The sequence below is a fragment of the Saccostrea echinata genome, unplaced genomic scaffold (genome assembly GCF_033153115.1).
Source record: "Saccostrea echinata isolate AGI-Se365-2 ecotype Australia unplaced genomic scaffold, CSIRO_AGI_Sech_v1 ptg000002l, whole genome shotgun sequence".
NCBI lineage: Eukaryota > Metazoa > Mollusca > Bivalvia > Ostreida > Ostreidae > Saccostrea > Saccostrea echinata.
In genome coordinates, this window is record NW_026889751.1 from 19,575,010 (window position 1) to 19,591,402 (window position 16,393).

At 31.4% G+C, this 16,393-nt stretch overlaps 1 protein-coding gene across 3 annotated transcripts in view; it reads left to right on the forward strand.

Moving 5' to 3' along the window:
• LOC133173920 (uncharacterized) overlaps nt 1-16,393 on the forward strand; it is a 42,255-nt gene that overhangs the window by 11,953 nt on the left and 13,909 nt on the right. For all 3 annotated transcript variants that reach the window (XM_061308988.1, XM_061309002.1, XM_061308995.1), the window contains 2 exons: nt 484-614; nt 4,264-4,327. In XM_061308988.1, coding sequence (XP_061164972.1) covers nt 484-614; nt 4,264-4,327 — 195 coding nt within the window. The remainder of the gene's footprint in view (nt 1-483; nt 615-4,263; nt 4,328-16,393) is intronic.

The window sequence follows — 16,393 nt, forward strand, 5'->3', positions numbered from 1 at the left end:
CTCTCTGGCTAATCTCAGCATCAATTTGAAGGGGATTCTGTCTCCATTTCCTCCCATCTTTTGTGGGGAGATATAAGGGGAAGGGTTTGGATTTATTCTTGAATTAGAGAACTAATACAAGATCACGAAAGAGTAGAAAATAATTAGAGATGAGTAGTGGATAGGATGATTCCAATGGTGTTTGACAATTAATATATGTATGCACACGCATGCAGTAGCCCTCCAAATAAAAAAAAGAAAATATCCTTTTATTATGTGATAAACCATTACTATTAATATAGATATAATTCTGTACTTCATATCCATAAATTTCAGGTAAGATATGATAAAAGGTTAATTAGATTAATTAATTGATATTTTTATCCCCATTAAATGTGCATGTTTGTTTTAAAAATACCATGTGGCAATATGTCATATGTAAGGTCTTTTCAAATATTAATTGTGGACTTGATATTTAATATTTGTTTTCTGATGACCTTTTAGGTCAGTTATCCTCAGTTCCTGGAACATCACGCATGGCTGCACTTCCTGGCGCAGGTGCCCTGTCACGGTCCCTGAAATCTCGATCTGCGGCCTGGAGTGAAAGTGACTTCAAGCTTCACGGAAAGCTACACGTAAGTGTCCATGTAAATCATCAAAGCATTTTACAGCTGTACATATTAGCATTGTCACTGTGTCTTAATATATCTATAGCTATAATTTAGATGATTCCCACTTACTTAACATAGATGTGACATAAGAATATTTATTTTGTAGCTTTCATAAATATTTTCAGTTTTAAATTAAATATATGTACTAACCTCTGTTTTTTGTTGTTTTTTTTTGTTGGTCAAACTATAGTAGTTTAGAGATGTTATTTATACATGTAAAATATTAAGGTTCATCACCCCTTTGCTCACTCTTATAAAACATTTCCTTTATGCTTATGACTTTCCAAAAGAAATATAATTATAATCAAAATACACACCATACCTTATGGGGCAAAATTTGACAGGAATGGCCCTTGATCTTGACGATTTTTTTTTTAAAGAGATAGTCATTTATTCCAGTGAGAGTTACCTCTCTTATCAGAGGGTCAATGAACCTTAAATTGAATGATAGGTGTTAGGAATTTCTTGTAAAACTTCATTTAAAACTAGCTTACTGATACCTCTGATTCAGATGTAGAAAACAAATGCACTGGTAAAGGTTTCATTACCTAGAACCTTCAGCAAAAAAGTAAGGCAAGCTAAATAAAAACAGATACATCGATCTATTAAGTATTAGTGACAATTTTTGTTTTGAAGATTATACACAGTTTTAGAAAATGAAGATCATTGTCCTTGATTACACATATTTGCATACTTTTTGTATGGATTGAAGTCAATATTCTAATCTTTCTCTACTTACAATCAGCAGTATATATGTAACTGTGCTTGTGGGCCTTTTTCTTACAGCCTCTCATACATCAGCTATTTATCTACATACTAGGATATGTGTGAGTGAAATATTACTTAAAAAATACTGCATGCTGCATGACAGGGCATTATTTCTCATTTATCAATGTTCACAATCTACAATTTGGTTTCTTCTAAAAATAAGTACTCTCTTTAATAATATTTTTTTTGCCTTATTTTATTCCCCCCTTTTTGCAGGTCACTATTTTTATCATGATTGGATGTAATTGGGAGCTTTATGATGTGTTGTAGAATGTTGCCAATTACATACAAATTGAGACCTGTTATTTCGGCCAGTATACTAGTATAGGTCTGCAATAACCCAGAGCTGCAAAAGCACCAAGTAATGGATAGTTTGCTTAACATTTATTTGCCAACCGAACTAAAAAAGAGATTTTTACCTGCAATCATGGATAATAAAGTAATTGGTGCCATGTTCCGAGCGGATGATGATAGAGTCAATCAGAATATGTGTGGATCGACTATTAGGTGTGAAAAGGGGTCAAGACAAAAATAAAATCATTTATCTTGATGAATTGATACTAATGAAAACTTCTTGTAATATGAGAAAAAGGGCTATTTGTTGCTGAATAGACAAACATTAGATTCTTGATCTAGATAAAAATGCAAAGATAATCACCTATTTTTCTCCAATCCCGATCAAGTAAACATGTTAAGACAGGTTGGCAATGTTCTGTCAATACTTCATTGATTGGCCCCTTGGTCCACTTATCTCAAACTTAAGACCAGAAGATCACCAAGCACCAGAGCCATATTAGGAAATTGTAAAAAAAAAAAAACACTGATCTTAATAACAAGGTCATAAATATGAATAACATCTGCTTTATTGGGGTTTTTATTATGTTCTCAACCTTTTATTAATTCCTACTCTCATACTGTAAAATTGTCCCAAATACTTTTTTTTCACCAGCTTGCTTTATTTGTTACCACAGATACATGTAATTACCATACTAGCAGATTTTATAGATTCATTCATCAGAAAATGGAGGGGTTGTTTTGAAATCATATTTAGTCTAACTTGCCCAGTTAATAATATATTTATGTTTGGGGAGGCTAAAGGGAATTAACACCCCCTTCCAAATTAAAAAATGAAATGACTTTCATCTTTTTTAAAATGGTACAAATTTAAACTATCTTTGTTAGCTTATTAAAGTGTGTTGACATGTTTGAAGACTATGGTAATCATGAAATTCCCTGTTTACTGTACCGCACATTAGGGATGCATGATTTCATCGGTATACCAGTATATCACAATTTTTTATTGCGTGATACGTATCGTGATATGGAGACAAAAATACTGGTACAATGTATTTGGTACATAACTATAAATTCCAGAAATTAGTCATTTATTTGTTCAATCTATTGAAAGACAATTACAAGAAGTATAAAAAATGTTGAAAACAGTTAAACAAAGGCATCCAAACATGCTTTATATTAAATAATTAAGAAATTAAAAAGTAAAGTTATGTTTTTAAAGCATATTTTTAAGAAATATTATGAAAATTCATTTGAAATTGTAGTAAAAATTGTGTGTAAAAATAGACACGATTTATCCTGATATTTTTGGCAAAAAATCGTGATATATCACGATACGAAATTTTTGCTGATACCCATCCCTACTGCACATGTAACAGCATCATTGGTAAAATATTCAAATCATTTTTACAAACAGTATGGCCCAGAGTTATACCTATAGATAGAGGAAGTATTTCTAATGGTTCTATTGATCTTAACACAAAAGTTTCCTGTTAACAAACTTGAGAAGCATTAAACTATGCTCACAAGATTGGAGAAGGTCATATGTATTGTATTTCTAGAGTCTGTTGATGTCCATATTAACCGTATATAACCATTACTTTTTGAAATCTAGAAGATTGAGACTTAATTTTGAAAGCTCATGGTCAAGATTTTAGGGTTTATTTTCATACCTAGATTTTAATTAAGGGTTAAATTCCAAACTTGCATCCTTCGTTACCACTAGGGAAATTCACAAACAAATCTTGGTTTTTCTAGTAGGATGGAAGCATGGGTGTTTTATTTTGGGAAAAGAAATTGAAAATTTTTGGCCCTTTTTAATGATGAAATCAAATGATTGCTTTTTCTCTCAGTAAGTGCATACTAATAAGAAGATTGCAAAATGCTATTTGTATAAATTTAAATTTTTTGAAATGAGTAATTTTATTTATGTGTGAATAATAGGAGTCAAAAATAATCAACACATGAAAATATTATTACATACAATTTGGTATTTTACTTCAAAAAAAGTATTGAGAGAGGACATGACTTATGCATGAGTTTCATGTTTTTTGCATGGGAAAAATTTGGTACAGAAATTTGATGAGTTTTATTTCCACAAATTGTTTCAAGAGTTGGTCAATTTTTATGTTAGAGAGAGAGAAAAGTGAGTGAATAAGCAGGAGAGAGAGAGAGAGAACTCCTAATTTGAATTTTGAAATACAACAAATACTGTAAGCATACATAAATTAGCACTCTCAAAATTTAGCGCAGTCTCCTTCTTTCTCTTCAACTTGTTAGTGCAATCAAATCAGCACACTTGATTCTTGCAAAATGACATGAATTAATTAGTTTGAATCATGTATAATTAGTGTGTATATTTAAGTATTAGTGGACATGAAGCAGATCAGAAGGGGCTGAAATTTGATAACTGCTAAAATAAGAACATTTACAGTAATAACTCATTTATGAACTGACAATCAGTGAATTATGAAGATACCAGTACTGTTGGCAGATATTATTTTTTGAGTTTTTTTGTCAGACACCTGACTATTTTGTACTGTTATTTTAGGGTACTCCGAGAGAAATTCTGCCAAGACCAGAAGAGAATAGTGTTATGGAGTCTGTGGTTAGAGGTAGGTACATCTGTACAGAAAAATATTAGTCATAAAATGGAGAGATGTTACTTCCAGGAAGGAGGACTAATTAAAAATTTCCATATAAAGTTAACAGAGTTTAAGAGAAGTGGGTTACAATTACTGTTCAGTGTTAGCAATGTTACATTGAATTCATTTCCTCTGAAGTACAAATTAACAGAATGATAATTACAGCAGTTTTAAATTAGGAAGAGGACTGAAATTTAAGAGGCATTTTGCCTGCTGTCAATCCTGTTTTGTTTGGAAATAAATATTGTTTAAATTAAATTAAATATGTTAAATTGCAGTGTCAGGCAAGTTACTTGTCTTTAGAAATTATACAAATAACAATTATACAATAAGTATACAGAAACTGACAATGTATCTGCATATATTTTTCAATTAAATTCAAAACAAATTTGATGAAGCACCCTATTGAATTGTATAAAACTGATGCATGAGTACTCTTAGTTCTTTGATTATGCCATCTTAATTGTAATGGCATTTCATCTGGTTGGACTGTAAACGAATTTAAATTTTGTTTTGTATTCATTGTTTACGTCAAGTCTGTCAGACAGTTAGTGAAAAGGAAAACAGAATTCCTATTAAAAAACTAAGTCAATTTTAGATTCTTGTGGATATAGATTTGGAAGTAAATACAGAATTCTTGCAAGTAAAGTACTGGTTCTAAAAAATCCTATTCTTATATATATAAACTCGGCATTATGAAAATGAAAGCCATAAAGTTAAAAAATTAAGAAGTTGTAAATTTGAGTTTTGAAGTTCCACAAGGAATTTTTCTTTAATTCTGGTACAGATTCGGAAAAGTAAAAATAAAAAAATCTCTATTTCTTAGATTTCAGAAACCCTATAAGAAAATGATAGATTCTGGTGTTGGATAAAAACGTCTTTAAGAGTTCAGATCTATAAGAGGGTTCTATAAAGTGTTTTTGTCATAAATAACTTAAGTAGCCAAATCAATTTTCTTGGTAATTTATAAGGGAACTTAACTAAGATTTCTTTTTGCTATGGAAACATGTATTTATGTTTTTGAATTGGCCAATTCATAATCAATTATTATTACAATCTGTTAGAAAACATTCTCTAATTATTAAAAAATGAACTATGGAAAATGATGTGAATAAGAGTTTTTTTACATTGAAATTTTGCTGTTTGTATATATTCCTGTTATGTCAGACATAGATAATGAAACAATTAATACATATACTCCATTGACTTATGTAACAATGAATATACATAATCTTAACAATATTGACTTGTGTCCTCATTATTATACTAATGATGTATATTTACTTCATTATAATGGTAATATCCCTTACCAAAAATATTGCCTTCCTGCAAACATTTGCTGCAAGTCTGCAGCAAACATTGCTGCAAACCTGCTGCAGACATTGCTGCAAGCTTGCGGCAATGAAGCTAAAGAAACAATGACAGCCTATACAAAGCCTCTGTGTTTGCAGCAAGTTTGCGGCAGGTATGCAGCAAGCTTGCAGCAAACATTTTACCATGCAAATGAGGTTTGCTGCAAGTCTGCAGCAAACATTGGGTTTTCCAAATATGGAGACCTTGCTGCAAGCTTGCGGCAAACATTGCTGCAAGCTTGCGGCAAACATTGCTGCTAACTTGCGGCAAGCAATATATTTATTGTTTTTCAGCACATTCCTGCATACAAGCAGCAAGTTCGCTGAAAGCCTTTGTCCTGACCTTAATCTGTTTATAATAGAGAAAATCCACCATATGTGCAAGTTTCTGAATTGTTGACAGTCTTTCTTTCTTTTCCTAGACAAGGTTCCCATACTATTCTTAATTAAAATGTAATATAAATTTTGTTCTGACATGTACAGAAAAAATTAAGAACCCTTGCACATGACTCTATATACATACAAATTAAAATTTTACAGTTAATACCAATTTATTTGAAAACCTATAAACATTAATAAAAAATGATTTTGAACCTTTAATACATCAAAGAAACATACAAATGTGACATTAAACTAAAGATTGAAATTCATCAATAGATTTAGATTTAGCAAGTACACAAGTTTTTCAAGAGATATAATTACAATTGTTTCATATTAAAATAAAACAAAATCAGATCTTACCAATTTGATGTTTGTATGCCAATGTACTCCTATGTCCAGAATTATGCTTTTGTAATCATTCAAAATGGTATATATTCCTAACAAAATACTGAAACATCTACAACTTCAATTCAAACATTTCAAAATGGCGAATTCTGTATTGACCTCAGTACAGTCTGCATTTCATTGGCTGATTTGACTTGTTTACTGTTCTTGCGAACTTCCTGCAAACATTCAATTTGTTGAATGTTTCCTGCAAACTTGCTGCGAACAACAGATTGGCGTTTATGTTTCTTGCAATGTTCCTGCAAACATGTTGAGTTCCTGCGAATTTGCTGCAAGCTTGCAGCAATTGCTGCAATGTTTGCCGCAAGATCGCAGCTAGCGGCAATCATCTGCGAACAAGAAAATTTTCTTCCTGTGAACAAGTTTGTTTGCTGCAAACTTGCAGCAGACTTGCTGCAGGTCTGCAGCAAACGTAACAGTTTGGTAAGGGATGAACCTCCATCCACAATGTTGAACGTTACTTGGAGGAGTTCTATAGATTTTGCTAGGTTGTGCTGGAATCTCTCCATCTGCAGAAAACAAAGCAATTTGCATTCTTAAAACATGATAATTTTTTAAAATTTTGCAAATCACTGCAGCTAATTTTGGTGTAATAAGATTAAGTCGATGATGATCTAGATGTTATTGATGAGGATTCGTACAGTTCTGTGAAATGCTACACTGTGCGTTATAAATCTGGATCAATAACATGTTATAAGACAGCGATAGTGAGATAGATAGATTTGTGTGATGGCTAGTCTCGCACTGTCTTAGCTCGGGGATGTCCATGTAAGTAGAAATCTTTCATGTAAATCAGAATTAATTCTGGCAATTTATTTCATAAATTGGAATCTGAAAAAAAAAATTAAGATTATATTAAAACCATGCACTTTTTGTTTTTGTTTATATAAATTAATTTTCGTGGCTTGTAAATTTTATTTGTTGATTTTTCTTCTAAAATTTTTGCTTTCATCTTGCATCTCATCTGGCTTTTAAATATTTTTTGGGTAGTATTTTTTTTTGCTTTAAATAAAACAAATATTGCTCAAACTTCTGATTCAAAGCAAGTCTTTAACTGTGTACCAATTTTTGAACACTAAACAAGGATTTTTTTTTTTTTCGATTACATGAACTGTGCATGGCACTTTTTCATTTAATTGCTTCATTTAAATGCAAATGAAAGTAATTAGAAAAAACAGGGCAAATTATTTTTCAAGACATCCTAAAAGAAGGTTGTATGCCCAGAATACAGATTAAAATCATGTGACTAATTGTTTGTGAATTTTAAAGTGGTGAATATGAGATGAGAGAGATGGTATTGCAGAAAAACTGTTAAGATTTATAACAAAGACCTGTGGCTTCTTGTTCGTGATACAGAAAAGAATATTTGCAAAAATAAAAATGTATGTGGCATCGGAATATCAGATGGACTGTTTTAGTATTGATTGCAAGCCATTTAAGTTTATTTTTAGAGCCAGAAATAAGTCTAACCATATAAAAGATAATAATCATTGGACATTTCTGATCTGAAGCCCTGACATCCTTTCATCTGGAATTATTAATAGTACTAAGGATTAAACCATTAATTTTTTTTTTAGAGAATGAAAATCAAATTATAAGTCACCAAGTTATAGAAATGCATGTAATTAATATTTATTACCCTGATTTTCTGAAGAGAATTACAAAGATCTTAGATAATCTTATGTAATAGAAACGCTGGGATATTACGTACCTTGCTATAAACCTAAAGCTTTAAAGTTACATCTTATTAATTAAGTCAGGTGATTTGTCGTGAACTATAACCAGGGGTCTCTTGCTGATACCTAATTTTTCTGAATTAGTATCATATTTTACCACTTTGTGAGAAACAGTGTATGAGAATTAGTAAGGTATGTTTTTATTTATTGATGAATATTGTACAAGTGCATGATGGCAAATTTTGGATGTAAATTTCTTAACTAACTTGAAAAAGAGGGTTTAGCTAATTGGTATAATAATTTTTCTAAAACTCTGAATTTTATGTTTTCATATGATCAGTGCATGCATCTGGAAATCTTGTTTCTTTAAGTACAAAGAAAAAATGTGTCCTAAATGTCTAAATATTTTGGATTTTTGTTAATTATGTTAAGGGTATTGAAATTTCATTTGTCTTTCTTTTTCTGCATTTGTTAAGATCATTCTCTGTGTTTAAATACACATTATTTTCATAGACTGTTTTTTTTTTGTTTGCTCTGTAAAGCACAAGATTTGGCACACCTAAGACAGACAATATTCATACAAAAAGTGCTTGCCTTTCAATCCAGTTAATGTGTGGTATAAAGTTGTCTGTCAAACGAGAACATGAACTTTGATGTTTTTCTGTCCAAGGGCTTCAATTCACGTATACTTTATTTATAGGAGGGAAAAACCCAAAATAGACTTGGCTTAATGTATCTTTGCCCAGGGTTGTGAAAATATCTGACTGTTATTTTTATATATGGATAGGTGTAGAAAGGCACTCCGTTGATATTTAAGAGAAAGTCTTAATGTAGAAATAAGCTTATTTTAAAGTGGTAAGTTGACATTATGTTCTTTTTTATTTTTTCTGGTGTGATGTACAGATATATTGAAGCATCGTATAAAACCCCATTGTTTTTCTTTAAAGTGCATTATGTTTCTGCACACTAAAGCACTGAATTATTGTCTTAGTTCAAAATAAGTTTATTATTCTAGTAAAAATTATGACATTAACAGATTAATTCTTTAGAATTGACATAAAAGTTTAAAAGAAATAAATAAAAAGGCAAGAAAAAAAAAATTTCTCAAACAGGTTCATCTTTTTTTTTAATTGAATCAAGGAAATTAATTGAGATAAGATTTATCTCCCCTTTAAGAGGAACATTGCATGTTAGGGTATATTCTATGTAAAATTATGCAAAAAATAATCATAATTGTGGGGATTTCTTTTTTAATAATGAATGGTATTGATTGTGCAGATTTTCAGTGTAATGAAATAAAAATCTTAACATAAAGGCATATTGCACCAGAATGTTTTAAAAAGTTATTTCCCTAGGGAAATTGAGTATGGTAAATGGTTTATTTTCAGTTTCATAAAACTATATCTCTGAATCTTCGTTGTAGAACATAGTTTTATTACAATAATTACCCAAACGTTTCGTAACTTTCATATATAAAGTGCACTGGAGATGTTAAAGATTTGAATTTTTATAACAATTAAGCAAAACAGTATGATAGGTTAAAGTGACCTAGAATTTTTGATAAATTTTATGCGAATTTTGATAAATTTTATGTGATATCTATTGGAATAAAGTAAATCTGAAATGCAAGTTATATTTAACTAATATATTTTTCACAGGTGCCACAATAAAAGGAAACATTGGTTCAAGTAGGTACATCTGCCCCCCTGCTGGTTTCTATCTCTAATTAGCTGTCATCTTCTCACCTTCTGTAGATTATATCCTCTCTTGTAGAGAAATATGAGTTTGTGTAAATTCAGTTTTACTCATGCAGTCTTATTTATACCCATTTCTTCTACATACTGTTACTTTCAGCATAAAGAAAATGAATATATTACCTAGAGTAATGAAGTACATTCTCTCCAAGAAAATACTCTTCTCCTGACCAGCTTTGCAATAACTGTGTTATAATTTTGATTCAACAATTCTTTCTTAATAATTCGTACAACTGCCAGGATGTAAGTGCTAAATCAGACTTGGAATATAAAGTTCTAGTTCTGCCCCCCCCCCCCCCCCCCCCACCACCACCACATGCATTTTCTAAAGTAATTATAGGGATTATCAGATAATATAGAGGATCATTAGGAGAATTAGAATCAGGTGGTGTTTTTTTTTCTTTAATATAAATTTATGCAGCTTATAATCTTTTTATCAATAGAATGTATTAATTATATCTACTGTATAATGTATGTAGAATTTGTGCAGATAAATTGTTAGTGTCAAAAAGTTTAAAGCCACTTCAGTTTCTCTCTATGTAACTGTTTTCCCCCTATCTTGCTTTGTTTTTTTTTTTTAAACAAATCATTGCTGCTGTATCTACCACAGAGTAGTCTAACTACACTTTTAAAATTAAAGCACCATGACAGTCGTTGTTAAATAATAGATTAATTAACCAAATTCCTGCTTTCCATGAGTTTATCATTGACAGTGGGGTGATAAATGGGTATTCCATTGGAGGAGTAGAATCCTTTAGATGTATTTATAGACAGAGGAAATCCAATGCTTTACATCGAAGGTCTGGGATCATTCACCACCATTCATTAACCAATCGATGTCCCAGGCCAAGTTATGTTCCCTGATAATTTTGAATCGGCACTGATATTGATGCTGTTAACGTGTACTGTGTTATTAACAGAAGCCCTCCTTCAGGAAGTATAGATAAATTGCATTTTTAAGTTTTAGAAAATTGCTACAGAGCCGTATTATTAAGATTTCATTAACTGGATTGTTTACGCACCTTAAAATTGTTTGTTCCAGCTGCGTTACGCTTATTAAATATGTACTGAAAAAAGGTTTCAGACAAATTGTTGGATAAAATTTGGCTCAGCAGTGCCTGCGGTCCCAAAAAATACACAGCAGTCATGAATTCACTCAAAAACCATAATATGATGTAGCTTTTGTCTAGAAATGGAGACAGATGTATAAAAATTGTTGTTCGTTTTTTGAAACTCATCAAGGCCCTTTCCTTGTCTAACAACTCGCGGCTTGAAACCTATAACAATTTAACTATCCCTAACTTCAGTGGTATATGTGTATGCCAGATGCAATCTTGAGCATGTGGCAAAGTGATTTTTAATGTAAATTGTTAGATAATTGTCTCTTTTTATTGTTTTTTATCTGCTGTGAAAACTTTCACAGCTTCTAAAGTTTGTTTCTGAGAGTTTGCTAAATTAAGTGTTCAGCCTATATCATGTGCACCAAAGAATAAGCTTTTCCTGAAAGGAATCACTGAGTGCGTGCTATAGAGCCGTCTCCCAAGGAATAGTATTAGTCTATAGCATGTCGTCAGCATCATAGCCGCACAAAGCTGGCAAAAAGATGTAAAGACTTATTGACGTTTTCTTGGATTATGTCTTTTTATTGAAAGATGACACATCGCTAGATGTTATGGTGAGTTAATACTATATTCATTTCTAATACATACCTTTAAAGAAATGATCGTAATTATTGCTTGTCAGATGTCTTTGGTGTATTAAATACCATGATTTCTGTGGAAAAAATGATGAATACAGGGTTATTATTATAATCCTTTTGGCATTTTCTTTTAAAACTATCTTTGTATAATATTTTTTTAAGGCCAGGAAATTTTTTTGACTGTATTGCACATTGGGTGGCAAGTTTAAAACCTGTTCCCCCAGGCTTGAAACGGAACAAAAATGAAAGAAAGCTTTCTTGGTACACATCAATGAAGTATATGGAGATAACGAACAGTATTCAAGCTCAAAAGTCCATTAAACAATACAAATTTTGGAGCAGAGCAAACACGGACCTCTGAAACATCAGAGGTGGGATCAAGTGCCATGGAGGAGTGAGCATCCCCTGTTGACAAATTAAAGTTGAGCTTCTTTAATCTGGATGCTTTTGTTCCCAAGCAAATCATCTGGATTAAAGGAGCATCTGGAATACAAAGGCAGACCTTTTAAAATTCGTAGATATTAACGTTAATTCTGCTCCCCAAAAATTTCAAATTCAACTTAATTGCTTTGTTGGCTAATTATGTGTAAAATTGAAGAGCATTTGTTGGTAGATTATCATATCACTATCAAGTCAGAACCCAGAAAATTAATTTCAACATTGGTACAATTATTACCCTGTAGTACAATTAATACCCTGTAGACAATTCTAGTAGCTTGTATAAATGTGTGAATAAAATAAGAATTGCCTTGATAGACCAGTATTTTGATTTTCAAAATTGGGGTTCTAATAAGCTGCCCTGCCAAGCGCATGTGGGTGAATGGGGGGAGAAAAATCAAAAAAGTTACTTTGGCCAAAACTCTACAGGGATTATGTATAATTAGTTTAAAGCAAAATGATAAGTGTATATACATTTGAACTAACACCAGTATATCGAATGCAAAGGATATGTCAAAGAGAGTTTGAAGTCCCATCCACATATTCTTAAAGGGTTTTAATGGATACCCTCAATATCTCAAATTCTTGGATATCTCCAAGGTTTTTTGGTCCCATCAAGTTTGAAATAATGTGGTTTGACTGCACTTTATCTTTTCTGTTATTTCAGGATTTGCAATAAGTATAAATCAAAATGAAATTGATTAAAATCCTTTAAAAAATTAGTGTATATAAATACTTGATTTTAATTCTGTTATTATGCAGATTTGAAGCTAGCTAGAATAAAAAAGAAATGAATAAAAACCTTCCAAAAAAAAAGTAAGACAGTCTATGCATAATAAATGGTTTCCATCCAAAAGTGCTGGTAGTATGACATTTCAGTACAGCTTTCATTGTTTTCTTTGGTTCCAGAAACATATTGCATCATTTCCTTATCTTCTTTATGTTTTTGTACAACACTATTTTGAGATCATGATTTGAAAAACTGTCCTGCATTGATAATGCTCAGCATGGGTCAGTTTGAAGCTACGTCTTTTCTAGCCTATAGATATGATTTTACCACTAGATAAGCAAATCCTGGCTTTTTTTTCTCTGTGAGCCAATTTACTGTAATCCTAGGCAATATAACTCCGGCCCTGAATGCTAAAGCACTACCAGAGATTTCATATTGTGCTGACATTCAGATAGTAAAACAGTGGTAGACATTTATTGAAAATATCTAGGTAGGGGAATGAAAAAATATTCGGAACTGATAGCGTGATAAACCTGGAAAGACGACGTCACAAGCTCATGTAGTATATCAGAGAAGATAACGATTTGATAATTTTGCCAGGAAGTGAAGAACAATTGCGGTATGTTTTACATCAAAGGGCACAGGTGCTGGCTATTTATGATCCGTGGCATTTATTTATATATATTTAGTAGACACTGTGAGTAAACTGTATAGTGTTTCAAATACATACCCAGGATCAATAAATACCAGCTTAAGATTATAGCCCCCAAATAATGTGAATGTAAAAATTATTGTGGCTAATTTGAGTGATATGGGAGACAATTAAGTTACTACTGAGGATTTTCAAGACTTTGTTGTTCAGTGAAATTTTTTGTTTGCTTACTGGACATTCAACAAGTGGATAAAAGGTTCCAAATTTATTGAGTAAGTGTCAATGAAACCAAACACACAGGTATATACAGGTTACAATTGACTTATTTGTTTAAGTTAAGAGTGCAAGTGAACTTTGTCTTGAGTTATGCGGATTTAACTGTAACAGTTACGTGTATTTGTCTGGTTTTATGCAGATTCTATAAATTTAGTTATAGAGGTCTTAATGTGGTCAGGTTCATGTCATGTATTATACATGTATAAGTTGATAATCTAGCTGTAATCTATAAGTGTATTGGATAACCTAGGTAATATCCTTTGTTATCGGAAAACTTGATTGATCCATTATAGAACATGATGTTTACTAGCTGGGATTGGAAAACTTTAACAGTGAGTTACAAGTCTTCATTTATTAATTATACTCATTCAATGTTCTTTAAGATATATTATCTAAGCTGAGTTTTATATACATTTCTGACTTTAACATTTAAAAATCCATACAGTTCTTTCATTGAAGTTTTAGTACTGTCTTTTGAAGTGATTACATCATATATCATACATGATTACATCATTCTGTATTACACACACCTTTACTATTCTGTAGTTTTATAATACGGGTTGATGTTAGTGTACATATAAAACAAGTCAAGGCCTGCAGTACTGCGGTGTTTCCTGAACTGATTGTGTAGGAAGTGTTTCTGTATGTTGCAGCTTCTTATAAACATGTTCTGTGGTTTGTTACATATATATTCACATCCTTTGGTGGGATTAAATTATTAAGATTTGACGGCCCAATTGTTTATGTCAGAAGTCAAAGCAGTACTGGATTAAAATCAGGTATGCCGAAATAATAACAAAGGGGTGATTTTGATTAAATAATTCTGTTAATTTGGTGTAGCAGGAGTAAAGTCTAATGTGTGTAGCATAAAAGAGATTTTGTCTTTATCATTTTGTATTTTAATAGAGAGATTAAAAAACATCTTCCAGTATTTTAATAACATTTAGCAGAATTTTATTTTTGTTGGAAACAGAGAAAGAGAGTTGAAATTGAGAATATTAATAGGGAAAAAAGAAAATGGTAATTTGGAGAGAGAGAAAGAAAGAGAGATGAAAGAAACCAAAAAAAAACAATGTAACAAAAATTGAAGGATTTTTGAGAAATAATTTTTGAAGGAGGAAATTTTAAAGGGAGAGAGAGAGAGAGGGAGACAGAGAGAGATATCTTCAACAGTAAATAAGAGTTATTAATAGAATTTCTTGTATCAATTATCAAACTATTTTCATGCATGCATATATTTTCTCAGACTCTAGCTGACCTGACATGTTTTTATTTATTTCCTTATTTTATTTTCTAAAAAGAACAACTCTAACTATCATCATTACCAAATTTAGATGCAACAAAATCAATAATGATGCCATGAATGGATTATTTCTGCTACTTTAAATGAACCAGTCACTTTATTTCCAAACGTAGAGCATGCAATCAAAGACTGGGAAGCCTAAAATAGGAGAAGTTTTGTCAGGTTTTTGTAACTGATAAAGAAAATAACCTCCAAGAATCCAATAGATGATAAAGATGCTCCTTCACTCTGATGTTTTCTCATGGGTCATGATGAGGCGCAACAAGCTATAAGGTCTAAGACATTGATTTTGGTTGTTTTGCTAGAGGATATGAAAAGGTCCGTGTAATCCTTTTTCTAAGGGATCTCAGATCTACCAATTTTTTCCCTTAATTAGTTTTTTTTTCTCAGTCACAATGGTAATAAGAAAATTATATCAAGTGACAATTTTAGTTGATCAGTTACATTTTGGTAATATTTTTATTCTTATGTTAGCATATTATTGTACTTCTATGAAGTAGGATTCAATAGGATAGTATGAAATTACATGTACTTATCATTTTAAAATACTCAAACAGAATTTAGAGGTTGATCTCTATCTATGGGTCAATATTTGAGTTGATACAGCAAAATTTTGTGCTGTCTTATCAAATATATTCATAATGGATTTTGGTTCATTTTTAGCAAGCCCCGTCATCGATTAGCAGAATTAATTGAAAAATTTCCTGACGAAATAATATTACATGTCTAGTAATGATGAATGAGCCGAAACCCGTCTGTCCGAATTAACAGTATCAGTTCCCAATACACTGATGTTGCTGTCGGGAAAACCCGTGATTTCTCAGGTCCATACAAAGTACCATTTCTATTCCACACAGATTATGTTCTTTGGACTAGTATAGTTAAAAATTACGGAGACTTGATTAAAGTATGGTGGTCTAAAGAGTTGATATTGCCGATCATTCAATTAACTATTCAATAGCTTCCTTTACATTTAATAAAATTAATAATTCATTTTATAGGCAATAAAAGTCTTAGATTTTTTTTAAGTGTGTGTCTAGGTTAAACAGGGCCCTATAAATATGCATTTACGAGTGATTTTTTTTCATTTCGTTTACAAGCATGTTTAAATCTCCAGCTTTGGATTACCCTGGTTGCATTTGCGTCAGAGCAGTTCAGATTTATAATTTAATGTAGGGTCATTTTTTGCTTCATCGCTTTCATGTAAGTGACAATTTTCTTCATTTTGTAGAGTTAATTTGGTAAATATTCTTGGCTAATGGAAACATGGCTAATCATGTAGTCTCTTTCTTTGTCAATATTTAAGTTTGAAGAAGCAGATTTACTTTCATGACTCACTAAGAATAGCCTTCATTAATAGTATATATGTG